This window comes from Taudactylus pleione, unplaced genomic scaffold (genome assembly GCF_031769625.1).
Source record: "Taudactylus pleione unplaced genomic scaffold, aTauple2 ptg000134l, whole genome shotgun sequence".
Classification (NCBI taxonomy): Eukaryota; Metazoa; Chordata; class Amphibia; order Anura; family Myobatrachidae; genus Taudactylus; species Taudactylus pleione.
The window spans coordinates 8,022,255-8,048,475 of record NW_028284536.1 but is presented as its reverse complement, the minus strand read 5'-3'; the positions used below and the strand labels follow the sequence as shown (position 1 = coordinate 8,048,475).

The following is a 26,221-nucleotide window of genomic DNA, read 5'->3' as shown; positions in this document are numbered from 1 at the left end:
GATGCTGTGAATGCAGTGTGCTAGGTGATTTGAATGTGGAAGTCACTGTGAATGCAGTGTGCTAGGTGATTGGAATGTGGAAGTCACTATGAATGCAGTGTGCTAGGTGATCAGAATGTGGAAGTCACTATGAATGCAGTGTGCTAGGTGATCAGAATGTGGAAGATGCGGTGAAGGCAGTGTGCTAGGTGATCGGAATGTGGAAGTCACTATGAATGCAGTGTGCTAGGTGATCAGAATGAGGAAGTCGCTGTGAAATCAGTGTGCTAGGTGATCGGAATGTGGAAGATGCTGTGAATGCAGTGTGCTAGGTGATCAGAATGTGGAAGTCACTGAGAATGCAGTGTGCTATGTGATCAGAATGTGGAAGTCACTGAGAATGCAGTGTGCTAGGTGATCAGAATATGGAAGTCTCTGTGAATGCAGTGTGCTAGGTGATTTGAATGTGGAAGTCACTATGAATGCAGTATGCTAGGTGATTAGAATGTGGAAGATGCTGTGAATGCAGTGTGCTAGGTGATTGGAATGTGGAAGTCACTGTGAATGCAGTGTGCTAGGTGATTGGAATGTGGAAGTCACTATGAATGCAGTGTGCTAGGTGATTGGAATGTGGAAGTCACTGTGAATGCAGTGTGCTAGGTGATTGGAATGTGGAAGTCACTATGAATGCAGTGTGCTAGGTGATTGGAATGTGGAAGTCACTGTGAATGCAGTGTGCTAGGTGATTGGAATGTGGAAATCACTATGAATGCAGTGTGCTAGGTGATTGAAATGTGGAAGATGCTGTGATGCAGTGTGCTAGGTGATCAGAATGTGGAAGTCACTATGAATGCAGTGTGCTATGTGATCAGAATGTGGAAGTCACTATGAATGCAGTGTGCTAGGTGATCAGAATGTGGAAGATGCTGTGAAGGCAGTGTGCTAGGTGATCGGAATGTGGAAGTCACTATGAATGCAGTGTGCTAGGTGATCAGAATGAGGAAGTCGCTGTGAAATCAGTGTGCTAGGTGATCGGAATGTGGAAGATGCTGTGAATGCAGTGTGCTAGGTGATCAGAATGTGGAAGTCACTGAGAATGCAGTGTGCTAGGTGATCAGAATATGGAAGTCTCTGTGAATGCAGTGTGCTCGGTGATCAGAATGTGGATGTCACTATGAATGCAGTGTGCTAGGTGATCAGAATGTGGAAGTCACTGTGAATGCAGTGTGCTAGGTGATCAGAATGTGGAAGATGCTGTGAATGCAGTGTGCTAGGTGATCAGAATGTGGAAGTCACTGTGAATGCAGTGTGCTAGGTGATTGGAATGTGGAAGTCACTGTGAATGCAGTGTACTAGGTGATCAGAATGTGGAAGATGCTGTGAATGCAGTGAGCTAGGTGATCAGAATGTGGAAGTTACTATGAATGCAGTGTACTAGGTGATCGGAACGTGGAAGATGCTGTGAATGCAGTGTGCTAGGTGATCGGAATGTGGAAGTCACTGTGAATGCAGTGTGCTAGGTGATCAGAATGTGGAAGATGCTGTGATGCAGTGTGCTAGGTGATCAGAATGTGGAAGTCACTGTGAATGCAGTGTGCTAGGTGATCAGAATTTGGAAGATGCTGTGAATGCAGTGTGCTAGGTGATCGGAATGTGGAAGTCACTATGAATGCAGTGTGCTAGGTGATCGGAATGTGGAAGTCACTATGAATGCAGTGTGCTAGGTGATCGGAATGTGGAAGATGCTGTGAATGCAGTGTGCTAGGTGATTGGAATGTGGAAGTCACTGTGAATGCAATGTGCTAGGTGATCAGAATGTGGAAGTCACTATGAATGCAGTGTGCTAGGTGATTGGAATGTGGAAGTCACTATGAATGCAGTGTGCTAGGTGATTGGAATGTGGAAGTCACTATGAATGCAGTGTGCTAGGTGATTGGAATGTGGAAGTCACTATGAATGCAGTGTGTTAGGTGATCGGAATGTGGAAGATGCTGTGAATGCAGTGTGCTAGGTGATTGGAATGTGGAAGATGCTGTGAATGCAGTGTGCTTGGTGATTGGAATGTGGAAGTCACTGTGAATCCAATGTGCTAGGTGATCAGAATGTGGAAGTCACTATGAATGCAGTGTGCTAGGTGATCAGAATGTGGAAGTCTCTGTGAATGCAGTGTGCTAGGTGATTGGAATGTGGAAGTCTCTGAATGCAGTGTGCTAGGTGATCAGAATGTGGAAGATGCTGTGAATGCAGTGTGCTAGGTGATTGGAATGTGGAAGATGCTGTGAACACAGTGTGCTAGGTGATCAGAATGTGGAAGATGCTGTGAATGCAGTGTGCTAGGTGATTGGAATGTGGAAGATGCTGTGAACGCAGTGTGCTAGGTGATCAGAATGTGGAAGATGCTGTGAATGCAGTGTGCTAGGTAATCAGAATGTGGAAGTCACTGTGTATGCAGTGTGCTAGTTGATCAGAATGTGGAAGTCACTATGAATACAGTGTGCTAGGTGATTGGAATGTGGAAGTCACTATGAATGCAGTGTGCTAGGTGATCAGAATGTGGAAGTGAATGCAATGTGCTAGGTGATCAGAATGTGGAAGTCACTATGAATCTGTGCTAGGTGATTGGAATGTGGACGTCACTGTGAATCTGTGCTAGGTGATCAGAATGTGGAAGTCGCAGTGAATTCAATATGCTCTGACTGATTGGAATGTGGAAGTCACTATTAATCTGTGTGCTAGGTGAACAGAATATGGAAGTTGTGAATGCAGTGTGATAAGTGATGGTGGCGTATGCTGTGGTTAATGGTTGTTATTACCAGCTGGCATCTCAGTGATATAGACCCATGGCGTATATATATATATATATATATATATATATATATAATGTAAATAATGTATGTATATTGTGACAAGGATCACATAGACAGAGTAGAATCCAACTCCCTTTTATTTTCCACCACAGGCAGGTTGCTCAGGACAATGCAGGTTGCACAGATCAGGTAATACAGACAGTTTACAAGTTCTTCAAACAACAGCACAGGTCACAGGATAACCGGTTAGCATCTTCTTAGCACAGTTGGTACAGAGTACGTATGGTCCTTGGCATAGCCCAAACCCCAGTCTTTTGCCTGGCCGGCTTGCCCAGCATCTAGATGTAGACGCCCGCATTTCCCCGACGACGGGAGACCGGCGCCCGGCATCACGATCGTAGTGATGCCGGGCGTCGCGAGTGACAGCCGCGGGGGGGGAGGGAGGGTTAGGTTTAGGGCTCCCGGGGGGGACAGGGTAAGGCACCACCCCGGGGGACTTAGGTTTAGGTAGCGGGGAAGGGGGTGGTTAGGGTCAGGCACTTAGAGGGGGGATTAGGGTTAGGCACTTGGGGGGGAAGTTAGGGTTAGGCACCCCTAAGGAGGGTTAGGGGGGTTAGGTTAGGGTAGTGGATACTTACCTTTCCACGATCGGGATTTCCAGCGCTGTCGGGCTTCCGCTGCGTCGCACTCTGCTCCTGTCGAGCTGCCACTGACGGGAATCGAACCCTTTCATACCCATTCCCCTGCCACACTCCTCCCCCCTTAGCTTCAACCACCCTGGTGAAGCTAAGAATTTTCCAGGTGAGCTCTCTGGCTTGCCTACATCTATTTGTGCCATCTGTCCGGGTGTAAACCTCCACCAGCTTCCAGAGTTCCCCTTCTTCACCCCCTTCCTCCTACTCCCCTAGCTTCACTACAGGGTTGTTGGCGGATGGGGACCCACAAACTTCCTGGAAAGGGCATCTGCATTGAAGCACTGTTTCCCCGGAAGATGCTGCACCTCAAATTTGAATGGCTGTAAGGCCAGAAACCAGCGGGTCACACGAACATTTACTTCCTTGTTCGGGTACATCCACTAAAAGGGCGCATGGCCTGTGATTAATTTGTATTCTCTTCCCAACAAATAATATCTTAGCGACTCTACTGCCCACTTTCCCTCTCGCACATCCGTAATACCTTGCAATCCAGCCAAAACATCGGCAACATGGAGGTACATCGGAGCCACTCGCACATTTTAGGCCGTTCTGACTCTACCACTAAATTGCTAGCTTTCCTGCGCGCAGTGAGAGCTCAGGCTGTGTATGCCGTCACAGTGCCTAATTTATGCACGCCCCTGCAACGGCGTTCAAACTCTCTGGCACGCCTGTGTTACTCCGACCAACCCCCGATCTCCACCCACAAACGACACGTCCTGTCATTCACTCTGCGATGGGTCTGTGTGGTCACTGCGATTGTAGACCTGATCGCAGTGGTGCCTTCGCGCACTGCCTTGCATGCGCCGTGAGAAACAAACGCCCATCTGCGTACACTTTATCAGTTGCGATCCTTGCTGAATCAGGCCCTTAGACCACACCATTTTATCTGGGGACTGTTTCTTCAGACATTCAGGCAGCGGTGCCGCCCTAGTGGCTGAGTCACGTATAAACCTGCGATAGTTGTGACTTGCATTTTGGTTCTGGGTTAGCGGTGAACCCGTGTGCCCGCAGAGACTGGAATACCGCCTCCACTTTTGGAAGGTGCGATTTCCAATCAGAGCTAAAAACGGCAAATCATCCCGATAAGCGGCGTCTTACTCCCTATGAGGCTGGAGAAACTTGTTCATAGCTCTTTGGAAAGTCGCTGGGGCTCCATGTAACCCGAAATGTAGCGCCTTATATTGAAATAGACCCTCTGGGGTGGAGAAGGCTGTTTTTCGCCTTGGCATTTTTAGTCACAGGGATTTGCCAGTTCCCTTATGTTAGGTCAGGAGTGGTGAGATTCTGACTTTTTGCTACGTTTTCAATTAGTTTCTCAATTGGGGCATAGGGTACATAGGTTACAGTAAGTGTCAAACTGGGAAACATTATTTAATTTGCAGATATCGTTGCAAAATCTTAAAGCTCCCAAAGATTTAGGGACCAAGATAATGGGATTACTCCACTCACTGCTTGATTCCGCTGTAACCCCCTAGGCCCAGCGTCTTCTACACCTCCCGTTTTACCGCCGCCCGTTTGGCTTCAGGAATACGATATGGTCTTTGTTTTAGCTCTACCCCAGGTGGAGTGATAATATCATGTTGTATGATTCTGGTTTTCCCTGGGAGGGCTGAGAACGCATCCTGATATCGTACTACTAAGTCTGCCGCTCCTTGTTTTTGGCCTGGAGTGTATCTTCAATGCGTACCTGACACTATGGGGCTTTCCTAGTCGAGTCCACATCATCAGTAGTTCCCGGGCAATAGTCCCAGATTTCATATTACGTAGTGGTATGGCCTCCGGGTACCTGGTTGCATAGTCCACCACCGCTAGTATATACTGATGCCCTCCGGCAGATGTTTCCACCGGCCCTATCGCATCCGTACCAATTCGCTTAAAAGGCACCGAAATGATAGGTAGGGAAACCAAGGGCGCTCTAAACTCCGTTCGGGGCTCTATCTTTTGGCACACTGGGTACTCCTAACAATATTTTTTTTACTTCTGCGTGAATGCCTGGCCAAAAGAACCATAACTGGATACACTGCTGAGTTTTCGCCTCCCCTAAATGGCCAACCCATAAATACATGTGAGCCACCCTCAATACCAGTTGCTCATGCTTCCAGGGCACTAGCAGCTAGTCTACCCTCTTACCCTGCAAATAAGTTACACTGTATATATATGTGTGTGTGTATATATATATATATATATATATATATATATATATATGGATATATATATATATATATATATATATATATTATGAATACTTTGTGACTCGGATCACAGGCAGGTTGCACAGGTAATATAATGCTGGCAGTCTTCAAACAGCAGCACAGAGTACCTGTGGACCCTAGCTTAGCCCATACCCCAGCCTATTGCCTGGCCCTTTTGCCCAGCATCAGGGACCCTGTTCTTTGTATCTAAAGCTCTTGTACCAACGACTGACAGGTGCTTGCAATTATATATACACAACCGTTCAAAAGTTTGGGGTCACTTAGAAATTTCCTTATTTTTGAAAGAAAAGCGCTGTTTTTTTCAATGAAGATAACATTAAATTAATGTGAAATACACTCTATACATTGTTAATGTGGTAAAAGACTATACTAGTAGCAAACGTCTGGTTTTTAAAGGAATATCTACATAGGTGTATAGAGGCCCAATCCAGCAACCATCACTCCAGTGCTCTAATGGTACATTGTGTTTACTAAGCGCTTTAGAAGACTAATGGATGATTAGAAAACCCTTGTGCAATCATGTTAGCAAAGCTGAAAACAGGTTTGCTTGTTAGAGAAGCCATAAAACTGGCCTTCCTTTGAGCTAGTTGAGTATCTGGAGCATCACATTTGTGGGATCGATTATACTCTCCAAATGGACAGAAAAAGAGAACTTTCATGTGAAGCTCGACAGTCTATTCTAGTTCTTAGAAATGAAGGCTTTTCCATGTGAGAAACTGCCAAGAAACTGAACATTTCCTACAATGGTGTGTACTACTCCCTTCAGAGAACAGCACAAACAGGCTCTAACTAGAGTAGAAAGAGAAGTGGGAGGCCCCGGTGCACAACTGTGCAAGAAGACAAGTACATTAGAGTCTCTAGTTTGAGAAATAGACGCCTCACAAGTTCTCAACTGGCAGCTTCATTAAATGGCACCAGCAAAACGCCAGTGTCAACGTCTACAGTGAAGAGGCAACTCCGGGATGCTGGCCTTCTAGGCAAAGTGGCAAAGAAAAAGCCATATCTGAGACTGGCCAATAAAAGGAAAAGATTAATATGGGCAAAAGAACACAGACATTGGACAGAGGAAGATTAGAAGAAAGTGTTATGGACAGACGAATCGAAGTTTGAGGTGTTTGGATCACACAGAAGAATATTTGTGAGACGCAGAACAAGTGAAAAGATGCTGGAAGAGTGTTTAATGCCATCTGTCAAGCATGGTGGAGGTAATGTGATGGCCTGGGGCTGCTTTGGTGCTGGTAAAGTGGGAGATTTGTACAAGGTAAAAGGGATATTGAATAAGGAAGGTTATCACTCCATTATGTAACGCCATGCCATACCGTGTGAACAGCACTTGATTGGAGCCAATTTCCACCTCCAACAGGACAATGACCCAAAGCACATCTCCAAATTATGCAAGAACTATTTAGGGAAGAAGCAGGCAGCTGGTATTGTGTCTGTAATGGAGTGGCCAGCACAGTCACCAGATCTCACCCCCATTGAGCTCTTGAGGGAGCAGCTTGACCGTATGGTACGCAAGAAGTGCCCATCAAGCCAATCCAACTTGTGGGAGATGCTTCAGGAAGCATGGGGTGACATTTCTTCAGATTACTCAACAAATTAACAGCTAGATGCCAAAGGTCTGCGATGCTGTAATTGCTGCAAAAGGAGCATTCTTTACGAAAGCAAAGTTTGAAGAACAAAATTATTATTTCAAATAAAAATCATTATTTCTAACCTTGCCAATGTCTTGACTATAAGTTATATTCATTTTACAACTCATTAGATAAATAAAAGACAGTTTTCATGCAAAACACGAAATTGTCTGGGTGACCCCAAACGGTAGTGTTTGTGGACCTCATTCAGAGTCGGTCGAAGCGGCCGCATGGTCGTACGGAAAAAGGGGCCGGATATGCAAATGATTCCCTCGCAAGTTGCGTCCCTAAGTTCGGATCGGTAATTGGCCGACCAAGGGGAGGAAGCGGTCGGAAGACAAAAAAATACGCCCCCTTCTCGTACGCATTGCACGTAATTTCCGGGCATATAAGGATTAATCGAGACCATCGGGAACCATCGGAACTGGTCGTAGAGCTTAAGGTTGACCATACCCTCTCTTAAGCTCTACGATCATGTCAGTGTACAAACCTCCCATGTCACATGTGCCATGACGCTACTTTGTTAATTATGCACTCCCATAAACCGTATGCACTCCCATAAAACGCCGTTCGCCTGCGTTCGGATCTCCACTCCCCCGTTTTCAAGCACCTTCCCCTGTTACCACCCACAAACGCCTCAATCTGTCACTCAAACTACCGACCTGGCTGTGTTCAAGGAGAGAGAAATTTCTGATCGTAGCGGCTAGTTTGCGCACGCGCATTGCGAACTTTACGCATGCGCAGTATAGCGAACATCGGTGGTGTACGAGCGTGCGGCCGCAACGACCGACTCTGAATGAGGTCCTGTGTGTGTGTGTGTGTGTATATATATATATATATATATATATATATACATACACACACACACACACACACACACACACACACACACACACACACACACACACACACACTGGATATAATGTATACATGAGAAAGATAGATATACAGAAATAGATATACAGTATATATATATATATATATATATATATATATATATATATATATATATGAGACATGTATGCAGGGAGACAATGGGGTGTAGGTGGGACCGGATACCAACACTAGACCACCAGGTCAATACAAACACTGGCGCAGGCCACAATTTAAGGCCAGTGGACCCGGTGGTTAATGTCAGCATAGGGGAGAAGGCGCTCTCCCTGTGGCCCCTCCCCAAGCTCAGGGCACCATTACACTACAGTCTTGCTGCTCCTCCCTCACCCTCCGCCCCCTCAGAGATGCGCGGCAGCCATTTTCTGCATTCAGGCCTCTGGGAACGCTGGGTCTAGTCTCCCTGTATACCTCTCCCAAGGGCCAGGTTATACAGCACTATATCCTACCAGCCACTGCGGTCGGTGTAGTTGATGTTAGTGCCCATTGCGGTTATATCGTATATTCTGCGTTTGTATGTGACTTGTGCCAGCGCTGATCTCTATTTTCTATACTGTCAGCTTATACCTTTCCCTTTATTCCACTATAACCCTGACATACTAAGGTATAGGGGGTTCATTGTACCTCACATCTCCCTATATGTGTGAGGGCTATCACATACTATACATTGCAGTGGCGCACTACACTGTGCCATATTACACATACATCTGAGTTGCTCACTGCACTGTGCCAGATTGTGTGTTAAAGTTTTTCTTGCAGCTATGTCTGGCAGAGGCAAGAATAACAAGCAGCCTGCTGCTCCCTCTCTGGTGTCTTATACATCCTGCTCAGCAGGCTTAGCTACAGAGGACCTCATTCAGGGTGGTCTTTGTGCATCATGGGCCCATCAGCCCCGCAGTCCTCTCCTCAGGACCCACCCTGGGCTACCTTTTCACAGGTACTGGCAAAAATTGCGGACCACCTAGCGGTCCCTGTGGTAGCTCCCCCTATGGGATGGTGCTCCCTGCAAATCCTTTGCCTCCCCCATGGGTAGACACTTTGGGCCTGATTCAGACCCACTCGCAAGCGGCTGTCCGCTCGCAAGTGGGTCGATGTTATGGACTGAGCATGCGCACGACGGAGGGAGCTCCGTCGTGCGCATGCGCCAGACGCGATGAGCGAAGTAAAGTCCTTCGCTCGTTGTGTCTGATCAAAGGGGGCGTGCTGTCGATGTTGATTGACAGCACGCCCCCTTTGGTAGGCGTGCCGGGGGCGTGCCTCCCTGACGGGGGCGTTCTCACGGGAACGCCTCCCGTCAGAAGCCGGCCCACTGACATCACTAGTGATGTCAGTGGGAGTGATTTTGGCTCTGATAGAGCCAAAATCACTCCGGAGCTTGCGGTTGAAAACCTCAACCGCAGGCTCCGGCTCGCAATTTCGATGGTCGCGATGGTCTCGACCATCGCGGCCATCAAAATGCACGCTCGTATAGCCTGTGGGTGGTGACCCACAGCTATACGAGCGTCCAGAAGGACGCTCCATTTTCATGGAGGCCGGCCCTCATTCAGAGCGTGCGCTCTGCTCAGAGCGTACGGCTCTGAATGAGGGCCTTTGTTCTACCTCAGTGCAGAGTCTGGTCAGTACATCTACAGCCTTTCACCAAATGCTGTAAAAGGAGAGACCCTTACCTAGTAACCCTACTAAGCGTTCTGTGTTATCTTCCCAGTCCTCCCAGCTATCAGATTCTGAGTTATCATCTGGAGAGGCAGAAGACACAGATCTCTCCCACGTGACATGTCTAGTTAAGAACGCTACCTTACCTATCCGTACTGTAACTTCCTCCTTAAAGGACACACCACGGATAGAAGGATGGAAGCTTGTCTCAAATTTGTATACTCTCTTACAGAAGCGATTACTCGTCCTGCTAGGGCTACAGCCTGGGTGGCAAAAGCCATTGAGAGTTGGGCCCTAGAGCCCTAGAAGATACATTTCCCTCTGATTCTTCGAGGGAACAGCTGTCCTATATATCTCACATTAGGGATGCAGCCTCCTATTTAGGTGAAGCAGCTCTGGATATGGCTCTCCTAGCTTCCAAGGCATCTGCCACCTCAGTAGTATCCTGCTGTATTGTTTGGCTTTGCTGACGGAAGGCAGATTCGGACTCTAAAAAGGCATTGTAATCTTATTGTGGGGAGATCCTGTTTGGCCCAGAATTGGACAAAATTGTGACTACCGTGGCAGCTTCCAAGACGGCGTTCTTGCCCTCTGCATATAATGCAAATCCTCGGATGTCATCCTTTCGGTCCTTTCGTCCTCAAGGAAAAGCAGGAGGTCAGTCCTTTCCAAGGCATCAGGCATCCACTAAGGCCTCCAAGCCTAGGACCAAACAGACCTGGGCTACAAGACGTCCAACTACCAAACCTGAGGAAAAACCTTCAGCCTGACGAGGCAGGCCTCTCCCTGGGAGCTTCCAGGGTGGGTGGCCGACTTCTTCAATTCGCCCAGTTCTGGCGTCGGACCAAATCAGACGCCTGGGTAAGAGAAGTGGTCTTCTACGTATATGCCCTATCCTTCCTGAGCCCCCCCCCACCCAGCAGTTCTTTTGCACAGGACTTTCATTGGATCCAAGCAAGGCCCTGCTGCTCTAAAAGTTCATTCAGTCCTTACTGCTCTCGGGGGTAATAATTCCGGTCCCATCCGTACAGCGAGGGAAGGGCTATTATTCTACCCTTTTCTTAATTCAGAAACCCAACGGGTCTCATCGGCCTATCCTCAACCTCAAGCCCAGGTTTCGTATGGAAACCCTCCACTCTATTATGCTAGCTATGGAGCCTGGGGACTTTTTGGTGTCTCTGGACATTCATGACGCTTAGCTACATGTACCTATAGCGCCTTCTCATCAACAATATCTCCAGTTTGCTAAACACAGCAACATTATCAATTTAAAGTTCTGCCTTTTGGCCTTACTACGGCTCCTCGGGTCTTTACCAAGATCATGGCAGTTATGGCAGCTTACCTTCATCATCAAGGGACTGTTCCAATACTTAGACGATCTCTTGCTGTTGGCCAGCTCCCCAGAAATTCTTCACCGCCCTCTACAAATAACCATTGCCTTTCTACAAACGCACGGTTATAAACTGGAAACACTGGAAAAAGTCTTCCTTGATTCCTTCTCAAAGAATGGTACATCTGGGAGCCCTCCTAGACTTTCGGGTTCAGAAAATCTTCCTAACAGCAGACAAAATCTCGGTATTACAGCACCTGGTGCGCAGACTACTGCACAGTCATTGAGTGTCAATTCACTCTGCAATGCAGTGGCCTACCTTAATCACCAAGGAAGCACTCGAAGTCGGACAGCAATGTCAGAAGTGTCCCGCATTATTACATGGGCCGAATGCCATCTCCCAGCCATCTCCGCAGTGTTCATCCCAGGAATTCTCAATTGGGAAACGGATTTTCTCAGCCGTCATGACGTACATGCAGGGGAGTGGGTGTATTATCTGTGAGGTGCACCTTCCATTTGGCGTACCTCTTCCCTCCAGTCTCCCTTTTTCCTCAGGTTCTTCGGAAGTTCAAACAGGAAGGGGGCACAGTCTCTCCATAGACACTCCTCTTCAACTTCCTCTTCGACCAGACCTGTTGTTTCAGGGTCCCTGTCTACATCCGAACCTGGCCCGTCTGTCTTTAACGGCTTGGCACTTGAGACATCCATCCTAGGGTCTAAGGGATTTTATAGCTCTGTGGTCCAGACCATGATCAGAGCACGTAAACCGACATCTGCCAGGATTTATCACCGGGTATAGCATACATATTTCCAGTGGTGTGCCCTCTAGAAACTATGACCCTCAAGTTTTTAAGGTTTCTAGAATACTTGCCTTTCTTCAGGCTGGACTGGATCTTGGACTCTACCTAGCATCTCTGAAAGTGCATTTCTCTGCTCTGTCCATCTGGTTCCAGCGCAGAATTGCTCCTCTACCGGATGTTTACAGCTTCCTACAAGGTGTTCTATGTATACAATCACCCTTTGTCCCTTCTGTGGCTCCGTGGGATTTGTCAGTGGTGCTCCACGCACTTCAGGAACCTCCACTCGAACCCCTGAAATCGGTAGATGTCAAGTGGCTCACTGCGAAGACTGTTTCTTCTAGCTATGGCATCTGTCCGTAGGGTATTGGATTTAGGGGCGCTTTCATATCGCTTCCCCTTTTTGATCTTTCATTAGGACAGAGCTGTTCTTAGAATGTGCCCAGGCTTCCTTCCCAAGGTGGTTTCTCGTTTCCACCTTAATGAAGAAATTGTGGTTCCGGCCTTTCAATCACCAGGGGAGATTAGGAGGATACAGAGCGGGACAGCAGCAGAGACCACTGGCAGATATGTGAGACAGCTGTGCAGATAAATGGAGGTCGGTGAGTGCGCACTATACAATGCTCCCGTCAGATGTGATGTAGAGGCCTCCATACACCTGCAATTGGATTTTGGCAATTCCCCGTTTTTCACATGATTGGGGTAATAAATATCGGCAATGTATGGGGCTCACCAATCGCCGATTCTGACCAATAAGTCATCGTTATTGGTAAATCATGTTGTCCAACATATTGGATTTCACAGACCAATCGGTGCTGTAGATTGCTGTAATGTACGGGCGCAGAATTGTACATTGGGGAAAAGAATCAGACTCTGTGGGGTATATTTACTAAAGTGCAGGTCTTTACAAGTGGATATGTTGCCCATAGCAACCAATCAGATTCTACTTAACATTTATCTAGCACCTTGTAGAAGATAATAGCTAGAATCTGATTGGTTGCTATGGGCAGCTTCTCCACGTCTAAACACACTCACTTTAGTAAATATCCCCCTGGTTATGGTTTTGTTGTGATTGCTGATGTACAGTATGGGCCCCTTTATTCTGGAGGAAACTTCCAGTATTGTGCGGACGCCCTATACAAGTGTGCCGTCCAGTCCGCGCTATTTATCTGTCCTAGTGATGGAAGGATGGAGATTCGCATGTGTGCTATTGGAAGCTCTGTAGGTGGTTAGGCGATACACACTGTAAGATGTGCACAATACCTTTTTCTCCTCATATACTGTGAGCTTGGGGATCCCGTCCTGTGCTGAGACAGATTTATGTTCCATAATCGGAGATTTTACGTGTGTACACACTACACGCCAAATAATTGTACGGTATAGTGTGTGCACACTACACGCCGGATAATTGTACAGTATAGTGTGTGCACACTACACGCCGGATAATTGTACAGTATAGTGTGTGCACACGCTACACATCGGATAATTGTACAGTATAGTGTGTGTGCACTACACGTCAGATAATTGTACAGTATAGTGTGTGCACACTGCACGCCGGATAATTGTACAGTATAGTGTGTGCACACTACACGCCGAATAATTGTACAGTATAGTGTGTGCACACTACACGCCGGATAATTGTACAGTATAGTGTGTACACTACACGCCGGATAATTGTACAGTATAGTGTGTGCGCACTACACGCCGGATAATTGTACAGTATAGTGTGTGCACACTACACGCCGGATAATTGTACAGTATAGTGTGTACACTACACGCCGGATAATTGTACAGTATAGTGTGTGCGCACTACACGCCGGATAATTGTACAGTATAGTGTGTGCTCACTACACGCTGGATAATTGTACAGTATAGTGTGTACACACTACACGCCAGATAATTGTACAGTATAGTGTGTGCACACTACACGCCGGATAATTGTACAGTATAGTGTGTACACTACACGCTGGATAATTGTACAGTATAGTGTGTGCGCACTACACGCCGGATAATTGTACAGTATAGTGTGTGCACACTACACGCTGGATAATTGTACAGTATAGTGTGTGCACACGCTACACATCGGATAATTGTACAGTATAGTGTGTGTGCACTACAAGCCGGATAATTGTACAGTATAGTGTGTGCACGCGCTACACGCCGGATAATTGTACAGTATAGTGTGTGCACACGCCGGATAATTGTACAGTATAGTGTGTACACCCTACACCGGATAATTGTATAGTATAGTGTGTGTACACACTACACGCTGGATAATTGTACAGTATAGTGTGCACACACTACACGCAGGATAATTGTACAGTGTAGTGTGTACACACTACACGCCGGATAATTGTACAGTATAGTGTGTGCGCACACTACATGCCGGATAATTGTACAGTATAGTGTGTGCACACTACAAGCCGGATAATTGTACAGTATAGTGTGTGCGCACACTACATGCCGGATAATTGTACAGTATAGTGTGTGCACACTACAAGCCGGATAATTGTACAGTATAGTGTGTGCGCACGCTACACGCCGGATAATTGTACAGTATAGTGTGTGCACACGCTAGATGCCGTATAATTGTACAGTATAGTGTGTACACACTACACGCCGGATAATTGTACAGTATAGTGTGTGCACTCGCTACACGCCGGATAATTGTACAGTATAGTGTGTGCACACTACACGCCAGATAATTGCACAGTATAGTGTGTGCACACGCTACACGCCGGATAATTGTACAGTATAGTGTGTGCACACTACACGCCGGATAATTGTACAGTATAGTGTGTGCACACGCTACACGCCGGATAATTGTACAGTATAGTGTGTGCACACGCTACACGCCGGATAATTGTACAGTATAGTGTGTGCACACTACACGCCGGATAATTGTACAGTATAGTGTGTGCACACACTACACGCCGGATAATTGTACAGTATAGTGTGTACACACTACACGCCGTATAATTGTACAGTATAGTGTGTACACACTACACGCCGTATAATTGTACAGTATAGTGTGTACACACTACACGCCGTATAATTGTACAGTATAGTGTGTACACACTACACGCCGTATAATTGTACAGTATAGTGTGTACACACTACACGCCGTATAATTGTACAGTATAGTGTGTACACACTACACGCCGTATAATTGTACAGTATAGTGTGTACACACTACACGCCGTATAATTGTACAGTATAGTGTGTGCACACGCTACACGCCGGATAATTGTACAGTATAGTGTGTGCACACGCTACACGCCGGATAATTGTACAGTATAGTGTGTGCACACGCTACATGCCGGATAATTGTACAGTATAGTGTGTGCACACGCTACAAGCTGGATAATTGTACAGTATAGTGTGTGCACACTACACGCCGGATAATTGTAGAGTATAGTGTGTGCACACTACACGCAGGATAATTGTACAGTATAGTGTGTACACACTACACGCCGGATAATTGTACATTATAGTGTGTACACACTACACGCAGGATAATTGAACAGTATAGTGTGTGTACACACTACATGCCGGATAATTGTACAGTATAGTGTGTGCCCAGCTTTACAGCGTGGGAACCTCCTTCACAGACCACGTAGGTTTTGGACACCTGTCTGGAAGAAGGATATGGGTGAACGTGAGATAGTTCAGAAACCCGAGAAACATTTTAATTAAAGGGAAGGATAGGTGACATTATACAGACATAGTGACGGCATGGGTCTGATGCCAGCGGTGGCCGCCCGCGTGTCTTTTGCAGTAGCCGCTTTATGTCATTGTTGCTACAAGTCCTTCTCTGGTGTACAGCCGTGCGTATGAGTGTGCAAGGACTGACACGCCCACTGTCAGCGTACATAGAGCCTGTATTACCGTCTAGTGCAGGTTTAGACGCATCCATCGGATGCACCATGGAGACTTGCATAAGCCCTATGGCCTCCTAATGTGAGTGACATGTGAGCAGGACATGGTGTAAAATAGGCAGTATTGGGAAATATATAATTGTCATAGTGTGACTCGTTCCAGGTCTAAGCACCAACTCACCTATGTTACCTCAGCAAGGTCCTCATCTGTAGGAGACACCATACATCTCTGGAGACACGGGGGCAAGAGACATAGAGTGCTAGAGACACCATACATCTCTGGAGACACGGGTGCAAGAGACTTCTTACTGTGTAGGAGGCATTATTGAGTGCTAGAGACACCATACATCTCTGGAGACACGGGTGCAAGAGACATCTTACTGTGTAGGAGGCATTATTGAGTGCTAGAGACACCATACGTTTATGGAGAAACGAGTGCAGGAGACATCTCACTGTGTAGGAGACCTAGGGTGCTGTGGACACCATACGTCTCTGGAGACACAAGTGGAGGACACATCACACATGATAGGGTGCTGGGGACATCATACATCTTTGGAACACTGGTGCAGGAGAAATCTCACAATGTAGGAGGCCTTATAGTGTGCTTGGGGACACCGTATGTCTCTGGAGACACAACTGGAGGAGACATTTCACTGTGCAGAAGACATTCTAGGGTGTAAGTGACACCATACATTTCTGGAGACACAAAAACAGAAGACAACTGTGTAGGAGACATCTCTGGAGGCTCATTTGGAGGAGACATTATAGAGTGCTGGGGACACCTTACATCTCTGGAGACACAAATGCAAGAGACATAACATTGTGTAGGAGACATTATAGGGTGCTGGAGAAACCATACATCTAGAGCCGGGGTCTTCAACCTTTAAGACAGTGTGAGCCACATTAAAAAATTCAACGAAGCCCGAGGGCCACTAAGCTATACTGCGGTATTTAGACGCTGCCTCCTCCTCACACAGGACCTGATTTACTACGGATCGCTAGTCTGCTTATACGCACGCTGCGCAGGTGCTAATATCAACGGGGATATGCAAATGTTTACATTCACATTGCGATCGCAGCCTGACATACGGACGCCCACTTCCCCTTACATCCGTATACCAGGGGAACATAGCGAAACCATCGGTAACATTGAGTAACATTGGACCCATATGCACACTTGCACAAACCCTGACCTTACTCAGAAATTGCTATCAGCCACGCACGCTATCAGTGCTATGGCTGCTTATGGCCACACATGCTATCAGTGCTATGGCTGCTTATGGCCGCGCACGCTATCAGCGCTATGGCTGCTTATGGCCGCGCACGCTATCAGTGCTATGGCTGCTTATGGCCACACACGCTATCAGTTCTATGGCTGCTTATGGCCACGCACGCTATCAGTGCTATGGCTGCTTATGGCCGCGCACGCTATCAGCGCTATGGCTGCTTATGGCCGCGCACGCTATCAGCGCTATGGCTGCTTATGGCCACGCATGCTATCAGTGCTATGGCCGCTTATGGCCACACACGCTATCAGTGCTATGGCCGCTTATGGCCACGCACGCTATCAGTGCTATGGCTGCTTATGGCCACGCAGTGGATAATATATGCACGCCCTTGCAACGACTTTGAGACGCACTGGCACGCCTGCATTCGCTCGACCATCACCACCCACAAACGGCACTTCCTGTCAATCACTCTGCTCTGGGTCTGTGTTGCCTCTGCAATCGCAGTTCCGATCGCAATTGCTGGTATGCGCAAAACGCAACAATCAACCAAATGTGTGCGTATTAGCAACTGTGTTCTTTGCTGAATCAGGCCCACAATTCTGATTATGCCCCATAACCGTCCCACCTCCATTAATTATGTCAGATAGTTGCCCCCATCCTCAAACAATTATGTCCCATAACTGCCCCTAATATAGTGCCCCCAGTAGTGGTCCCCCCTATGCAGTGGCCCCAATAGTGGTCCCCATTATGCAGTCCTCCCAGTAGTGGTCCCCATTATGCAGTCCTCCCAGTAGTGGTCCCCTTTATGCAGTACCCCCAGTAGTGATCCCCATTATGCAGTGCCCCCAGTAGTGGTCCCCCCTATGCAGTGGTCCCCATTATGCAGTCCCCCCAGTAGTGGTTCCCATTATGCAGTGTTCCCAGTAGGGGTCCCCATTATGCAGTGCCCCCAGTAGTGGTCCCCATTATGCAGTGCCCCCAGTAGTGGTCCCCCCTATGCAGTGGCCCCAATAGTGGTCCCCATTATGCAGTCCCCCCAGTAGTGGTTCCCATTATGCAGTCCCCCCAGTAGTGGTTCCCATTATGCAGTCCCCCCAGTAGGGGTCCCCATTATGCAGTGCCCCCAGTAGTGGTCCCCATTATGCAGTGCCCCCAGTAGTGGTCCCTATTATGCAGTGCTCCCAGTAGTGGTCCCCATTACGCAGTGCCCCCAGTAGTGGTTCCCATTATGCAGTGTTCCCAGTAGGGTTCCCCATTATGCAGTGCCCCCAGTAGTGGTCCCTATTATGCAGTGCCCCCAGTAGTGGTCCCCAATATGCAGTTCCCCCAGTAGTGGTTCCCATTATGCAGTGTTCCCAGTAGGGGTCCCCATTATGCAGTGCCCCCAGTAGTGGTCCCCATTATGCAGTGCCCCCAGTAATGATCTCTGTTATGCAGTGCCCCCAGTAGTGGTCCCCATTATGTAGTGGTCCCCATTTTGTAGTGCCCCCAGTAGTGGTCCCCATTATGTAGTACCCCCAGTAGTGGTCCCTATTATGTAGTGGTCCCCATTTTGTAGTGCCCCCAGTAGTGGTCCCCATTTTGTAGTACCCCCAGTAGTGGTCCCCCTTATGCAGTGCCCCCAGTAGTGGTCCCCATTTTGTAGTGCCCCCAGTAGTGGTCCCCATTATGTAGTACCCCGAGTAGTGGTCCCCATTATGCAGTGCCCCCAGTAGTGGTGCCCATTTTGCAGTGTCCCCAGTAGTGGTCCTCATTATGCAGTGCCCCCAGTAGTGGTCCCCATTATGCAGTGTCCCCAGTAGTGGTCCCCATTATGCAGTGCCCCCAGTAGTGGTCCCCATTATGCAGTGCCCCCAGTAGTGGTCCCTATTATGCAGTGCCCCCAGTAGTGGTCCCCATTACGCAGTGCCCCCAGTAGTGGTTCCCATTATGCAGTGTTCCCAGTAGGGTTCCCCATTATGCAGTGCCCCCAGTAGTGGTCCCTATTATGCAGTGCCCCCAGTAGTGGTCCCCATTATGCAGTTCCCCCAGTAGTGGTCCCCATTATGCAGTGTTCCCAGTAGGGGTCCCCATTATGCAGTGCCCCCAGTAGTGGTCCCCATTATGCAGTGCCCCCAGTAATGATCTCTGTTATGCAGTGCCCCCAGTAGTGGTCCCCATTTTGTAGTGCCCCCAGTAGTGGTCCCCATTATGTAGTACCCCGAGTAGTGGTCCCCATTATGCAGTGCCCCCAGTAGTGGTGCCCATTTTGCAGTGTCCCCAGTAGTGGTCCTCATTATGCAGTGCCCCCAGTAGTGGTCCCCATTATGCAGTGTCCCCAGTAGTGGTCCCCATTATGCAGTGCCCCCAGTAGTGGTCCCCATTATGCAGTGCCCCCAGTAGTGGTCCCTATTATGCAGTGCCCCCAGTAGTGGTCCCCATTACGCAGTGCCCCCAGTAGTGGTTCCCATTATGCAGTGTTCCCAGTAGGATTCCCCATTATGCAGTGCCCCCAGTAGTGGTCCCTATTATGCAGTGCCCCCAGTAGTGGTCCCCATTATGCAGTTCCCCCAGTAGTGGTCCCCATTATGCAGTGTTCCCAGTAGGGGTCCCCATTATGCAGTGCCCCCAGTAGTGGTCCCCATTATGCAGTGCCCCCAGTAATGATCTCTGTTATGCAGTGCCCCCAGTAGTGGTCCCCATTATGTAGTGGTCCCCATTTTGTAGTGCCCCCAGTAGTGGTCCCCATTATGTAGTACCCCCAGTAGTGGTCCCTATTATGTAGTGGTCCCCATTTTGTAGTGCCCCCAGTAGTGGTCCCCATTTTGTAGTACCCCCAGTAGTGGTCCCCCTTATGCAGTGCCCCCAGTAGTGGTCCCCATTTTGTAGTGCCCCCAGTAGTGGTCCCCATTATGTAGTACCCCGAGTAGTGGTCCCCATTATGCAGTGCCCCCAGTAGTGGTGCCCATTTTGCAGTGTCCCCAGTAGTGGTCCTCATTATGCAGTGCCCCCAGTAGTGGTCCCCATTATGCAGTGTCCCCAGTAGTGGTCCCCATTATGCAGTGCCCCCAGTAGTGGTCCCCATTATGCAGTGCCCCCAGTAGTGGTCCCCATTATGCAGTGCCCCCAGTAGTGGTCCCCATTATGCAGTGTCCCCAGTAGTGGTCCCCATTATGCAGTGCCCCCAGTAGTGGTCCCCATTATGTAGTACCCCCAGTAGTGGTCCCCATTATGTAGTGGTCCCCATTTTGTAGTGCCCCCAGTAGTGGTCCCCATTATGTAGTACCCCAGTAGTGGTCCCCATTTTGTAGTGCCCCCAGTAGTGGTCCCCATAATGTAGTACCCCCAGTAGTGGTCCCCATTATGCAAGGTCCCCATTTTGCAGTGCCCTCAGTAGTGGTCCCCATTTTGTACTGCCCCCAGTAGTGGTCCCCATTACGCAGTGCCCCCAGTAGTGGTCTGTATTACGCAGTGCCCCCAGTAGTGGTCCCCATTATGCAGTGCCCCCAGTAGTGGTCCCCATTATGCAGTGCCCCCAGTTATGATCTCTGTTATGCAGTGCCCCCAGTAGTGGTCCCCATTATGTAGTGGTCCCCATTTTGTAGTGCCCCCAGTAGTGGTCCCCATTATGCAGTGCCCCCAGTAATGATGTCTGTTATGCAGTGCCCCCAGTAGTGGTCCCCATTATGTAGTGGTCCCCATTTTGTAGTGCCCCCCAGTAGTGGTCCCCATTATGCAGTGCCCCCAGTACTGGTCCCCATTTTGTAGTGCCCCCAGTAGTGGTCCCCATTATGCAGTGCCCCCAGTAGTGGTCCCTATTATGTAGTACCCCCAGTAGTGGTCCTCATTATGCAGTGCCCCCAGTAGTGGTCCCCATTATGCAGTGCCCCCAGTAATGATCTCTGTTATGCAGTGCCCCCAGTAGTGGTCCCCATTATGCAGTGCCCCCAGTAGTGGTCCCCATTATGTAGTGGTCCCCATTTTGTAGTGCCCCCAGTAGTGGTCCCCATTATGCAGTGCCCCCTGTAATGGTGTCTGTTATGTAGTGCCCCCAGTAGTGGTCCCCATTATGTAGTGCCCCCAGTAGTGGTCCCCATTATGCAGTGCCCCCTGTAGTGGTCCCTATTATGTAGTACCCCCAGTAGTGGTCCTCATTATGCAGTGCCCCCAGTAGTGGTCCCTATTATGTAGTGCCCCCAGTAGTGGTCCCCATTATGTAGTGCCGCTTACATATACACAGACAACAACAAAAACAACACTTACGTGAATCCCCGCTCCTGCGCCCGCCGCTGTCCACTCCTCCATCCTCCCGGCTCACTGGACACTATGGGAGAGACATCATGACATTTCTCACTTCACCCACTATGGGAGCCGAAAAGTGTAGCTCATGAGTGAGCTCTAGCCTGGCTCCAGCTGTGGGTGCAGCAGCCAATGAGAGTCTGTCTGACTCTCATTGGCTGCTAAATCAAACACACCGCCGCCAGGTAGTATGAATGAGCCGCACTACACTTACTGAAACAGACCTGGACCGCGCCACTGGTGACATTAGGGTGTGCCTGTTCACACCACCGGCGGGCCACCGGGCACAGCCACGGGTTGAAGACTCCTGATCTAGAGAGACACAAATGCAGGACACATCTCAATGTATTGAAGACATTATAGAGTGTTGGAGACACCATACATCTCTGGAGACACAAGTGCAGGAGACATCTCACTGTGTAGTAGACATTCTAGAGCACAGGTCCTCAAACTAGGTCCTCAGGACTCCAAACAGTGCATGTTTTCCATGTCTCGTCACCGAATCACAAGTGAATTAATTACCTCCATCTGTGTAACTTTTAAAATGTGTCGGTGAGTAATGACTACAGTTGTGCACCTGCTGGGTGACCTGGAAAACGTGACCTGTGTGGGGTCCTGATGACTGAGTTTGAGAACGTCTGTTCTAGAGTGTTGGCTACACCATATATCTCTAGTGACAAGTGCAGGAAACATCTCACTGTGCAGCAGACATTCTAGGGTGTAGGTGACACCATAAATCTCTGGAAACTCCTCACAGTGCCAGAGAATTTCTAGAGTGTTGGAGACATCATACATCTCAAGTCTAGAAGACAACTGTGTATACATCTTTGGAGACTCAATTGGAGGAGACATCTAAATGTGTAGTTGACATTCTAGGATGCTGGTGACATAAATCTCTGGAGAAACCTCACAATGCCAGAGACATTCTACATTGTTGAAGACACCATCCATCTCTGGAGATACAAGTGTAGGAGACCTTACAATGCAGAACATATTCTAGAGATACGAGTGCAGGAGTCATATAACTGTATAGGAGACATTCTAGAGTGTGAAAAACATGTTTGTGGAAACATGAGGTCAGCAGATATTCTTGAGCTTTTGAGACAGTAAAGCTCTATGTAGATACAAGTTTCTGGTATGCAGTCGGGAAGCCGGCGGACCTAATCCTGACAGCCGGCTTCCCGACTGCTTAATCCCGGCGATGGTTAAATGACAGGCGTCTAACTCTAGGCGCCGAGCGTGGAGAGCCGCGGGGGGGGGGGGGGGGTTGTGGGAGGGTTAGGTTTAGGGTTCCCATGGGAGGACTTAGGGCTAGGCATCCCCCTCAGGAGGTTAGGTTTAGGCTATGGGAAGGGGGGGTTAGGCACCACCGGGGGGAGGCTAGGGTTAGGCACTTAGGTTTAGGTGGCGGGGACGGGGGGTTAGGTTTAGGGACTTAGAGGGGGGATTAGGGTTAGGCACCCCTAAGGGAGGGTTAGGGTTAGGGGGTAGAATAGGTTAGTGAATACTTACCTGGGGACGATCAGGATTTTCATCCTTGTGGGGCTGCCGCTGTCTGGATTTGAACCGTCGGGCATGGGTCCGGCGGTAAATCATACCGATCTCATTGTGTAAGAGACATATAGGGCCCATGCACCTACGCGATCCGCATCCGATCCGATTCACATCGGATTACCCTGCAGTCCCGTCGTCACCATTTCTTTTTGTTCTTAGCACTGGTTCTGTTGTATGACCGATCCTGGGCCTCACGCGCTCATTAGGGAATAGGGACAAGCAGTCATTGAAATGACTGTGTTGCCACACGATGGATCGCATGAAAAAAAAAATGCCACGTTCTGAACGCGATACGATGGAACATATGTGCTGCACATATGATCATAAGATACGATTGAAGGACCCACGGGAGCGCGCATAGGATGAAAAAATGCACGATTTCAACAAGACTGAACGTACATTGAGTCGAAAATCATGTGATCGTCTAGAAATCGCGTAGGTGTATGGGGGCCTTTAGAGTCCTGGAGACATGAGTAAAGGAGACATCTCACTGTGTAGGAGACATTATAAGGGGATAAAGACACCGTACATCTCTGAAGATACAAGTGTGGAAGACATCTTATTGCAAATAACTAAGGCATTCTAGCATGCTCAAACACTATACATGTCTGAAGACATTCTAGATCAGTGGTTCTCAAACTCGGTCCTCAGGATCCCACACAGTTCAGTTCATGTTTTCCAGGTCATCCAGCAGGTGCACAGGTGTATTCATTACTCACTGACACATTTTAAAAGATCCACAGGTAGAGCTAATTATTTCACTTATGATTCTGTGAGGAGACCTGGAAAACATGCACTGTTTGGGGTCCTGAGGACCGAGTTTGAGAACCTGTGTTCTAGGTTGATAGAGATGCCATAGATTTCTAGAGACACAAGTATGGGAGACCTCTTCCTGTGAATAAAACATTCTAGACCGCCTATACACCAATGCATATCTGGAGACATAAATGCAGGAGATATACTAGAGTGCTGGAGACATCATACATGCCTGAGAATAGCAGAAGTCAGTTGCTGGTGACACTCTACATCTGTGGAGACAAGAGTGCAAGAGACACCTCTCAGTGCAGTAGACAAGCCAGACAGCTGGAGAAACCAAACTTCTCTAGAGACATAAGTGCAGAAGACATCTCAGTGTGTACAAAGCATGATAGATACCACACATCTCTGGTGACACAAATGTAGCAGACTATGTAGGAGACATTCCGGGGTGCTTGCAACTGCATATATCTCTGGAGACGTCTCAAAGTCCACAAGACACCTCACTGTTCAGGTGACAGACTAGACTGCAGAAAACCCTTGGAGGTGGTCTAGGCAAGTGGTAGTCAACCTTTTCTGAGCTGATACCCCCAATGACAGTGTACCCTTGTTTTTGGCCCCCTAGAAGAGCCAGCTCCAATTAGAGACTTTTCTGCACCTGACAGATTCTGAGACCCTTTTGGGGTCCCATATTTTGCACATCGCTGGTATAGACCACAGAGGTTTATTGTAGGATGTACCCTAGCTTTGAGGTTTAACATTAAGGTTTGTGGTCCACTTTACTGAGTGGAGATTGTTGGTTGACACTCACCCAACTATTGACCACCACAGTCCCTGTGAGAGATTATATACGTCGCGTGCCAATGTCTGAGCCCTCTCGGATATCACAGTAAATATGGAGCTCTCTGGGAAAGTCTTCACTCCTCTTTCTTCATACAGAGGTTCCCATGGTAAAGCCGGACATCTTCCTGCGCATAAAGCCAGACGAGCTGGTGTTCGAGGCCTGCCCTGACCCAGAACATGCGGACGGAGAGAAGGAGCTGGGTAAGTGAGGGGGATCCTATCTCCCTATCATTCAGTCCAATGGGTCACTGCCACTTGCAGAGAGGAGTAAGGCGGCAGTGGCCCTGATTATTCATACACTATAGACAGGGGTCTTCTGTGCTAATGACTGGAGGTAATGGACGTAAGATAGACATGGTGAAATCCCTCTTTTGTTCTCCTTCTCAGGCGAAGATGACGTGAGGTCGAGTATTTCTGTCACTATAGGTGGGGACGCTGAACCGTTTTGGCTCAATGTCCAGGAAACCGATGAGGAGATCCTGAATGAGCAGCACACTGGTAAGTGACCCCTGCTCATCCCCTGTATTATTCTCTGTTATCACCTGCAGTAGTGAGGACAGTAAGAGGGAGGTACGCATCCATTATATTACATACTGAAAGGCAAGTGATCGACTCACCTTGTCTTCTCCTGCGGTGACGTAATCTCCAGAGGCAACCCCTGAAGGACAACTTAGACCCGAAATCTAAAGTTTCAGCTATGAACCCTGAAGGTAAAAGTGTTACAGTGTATATCAGTTATCGCCCCTCCTTCACAAACGGCTGTAACTCCTCTTTATGTCCAGGTCTGTGACATCCCAGATCCCTGCACTGCAAGTCTGCCAGGCTGTCACACTTTGCCTGCTAAGTTAAAGAATCCTCCCCCCCCCCCCAACATGGCTTCCTGCTGCAGAGGAGTAAGAGACTGTGGAGGACATATTTAGTTAAAAATAAACAACCGTGTTATATTTCAGACATATTACTCAGACAACAAATATACTGTATGGCCTTCATATAGATTGATGGCAGATAGTTGCAGAGTAAGGGGTTTAGTGATAGCCTACAAAATGCAGGATACGAGATGTGGGATGATAGTCTGCGAGATGCGGGATGATAGCCTGCAAGACGTGGGCACGGCCGCTGTTCCGGCCAATCTGCTTGTATTTTTAAAGCATCAGTCAATGAAAAGTCAAAAGCAGGTTGCAGCTCGCAGGCTATCACATGAGCCCCTAAGAGTCTGTGTCCTATGTTTACAGCTGCCATACGATTGATTCTGTGCCTCGCTCATCGATCTCCTCTGTAACAAGTAAGAGGCAGAGTGAGGAGAATATTGTGCCCTCTCCAAAAATCGCCCACAATCCAGTGCTCAGTGCTCCCTTCCATTCCCGGTGCTCAGTGCTCCCTTCCATCCCAAGTGCTCAGTGCACCCTTCCATCCCCGGTGCTCAGTGCGCCTTTCCATCCCCGGTGCTCAGTGCACCCTTCCATCCCCGGTGCTCAGTGCTCCCTTCCATCCCCGGTGCTCAGTGCTCCCTTCCATCCCAAGTGCTCAGTGCACCCTTCCATCCCAAGTGCTCAGTGCACCCTTCCATCCCCGGTGCTCAGTGCTCCCTTCCATCCCAAGTGCTCAGTGCTCCCTTCCATCCCAAGTGCTCAGTGCGCCCTTCCATCCCCGGTGCTCAGTGCGCCCTTCCATCCCCGGTGCTCAG

At 48.5% G+C, this 26,221-nt stretch overlaps 1 protein-coding gene across 1 annotated transcript in view; it reads left to right on the top strand.

The window, feature by feature from the left end:
- Positions 1–26,221, top strand: part of LOC148523428 (zinc finger protein 777-like) — a 90,622-nt gene that overhangs the window by 49,940 nt on the left and 14,461 nt on the right. The window contains exons 6-7 of the mRNA XM_088473307.1: positions 24,634–24,738; positions 24,925–25,035. Coding sequence (XP_088329433.1) covers positions 24,634–24,738; positions 24,925–25,035 — 216 coding nt within the window. The remainder of the gene's footprint in view (positions 1–24,633; positions 24,739–24,924; positions 25,036–26,221) is intronic.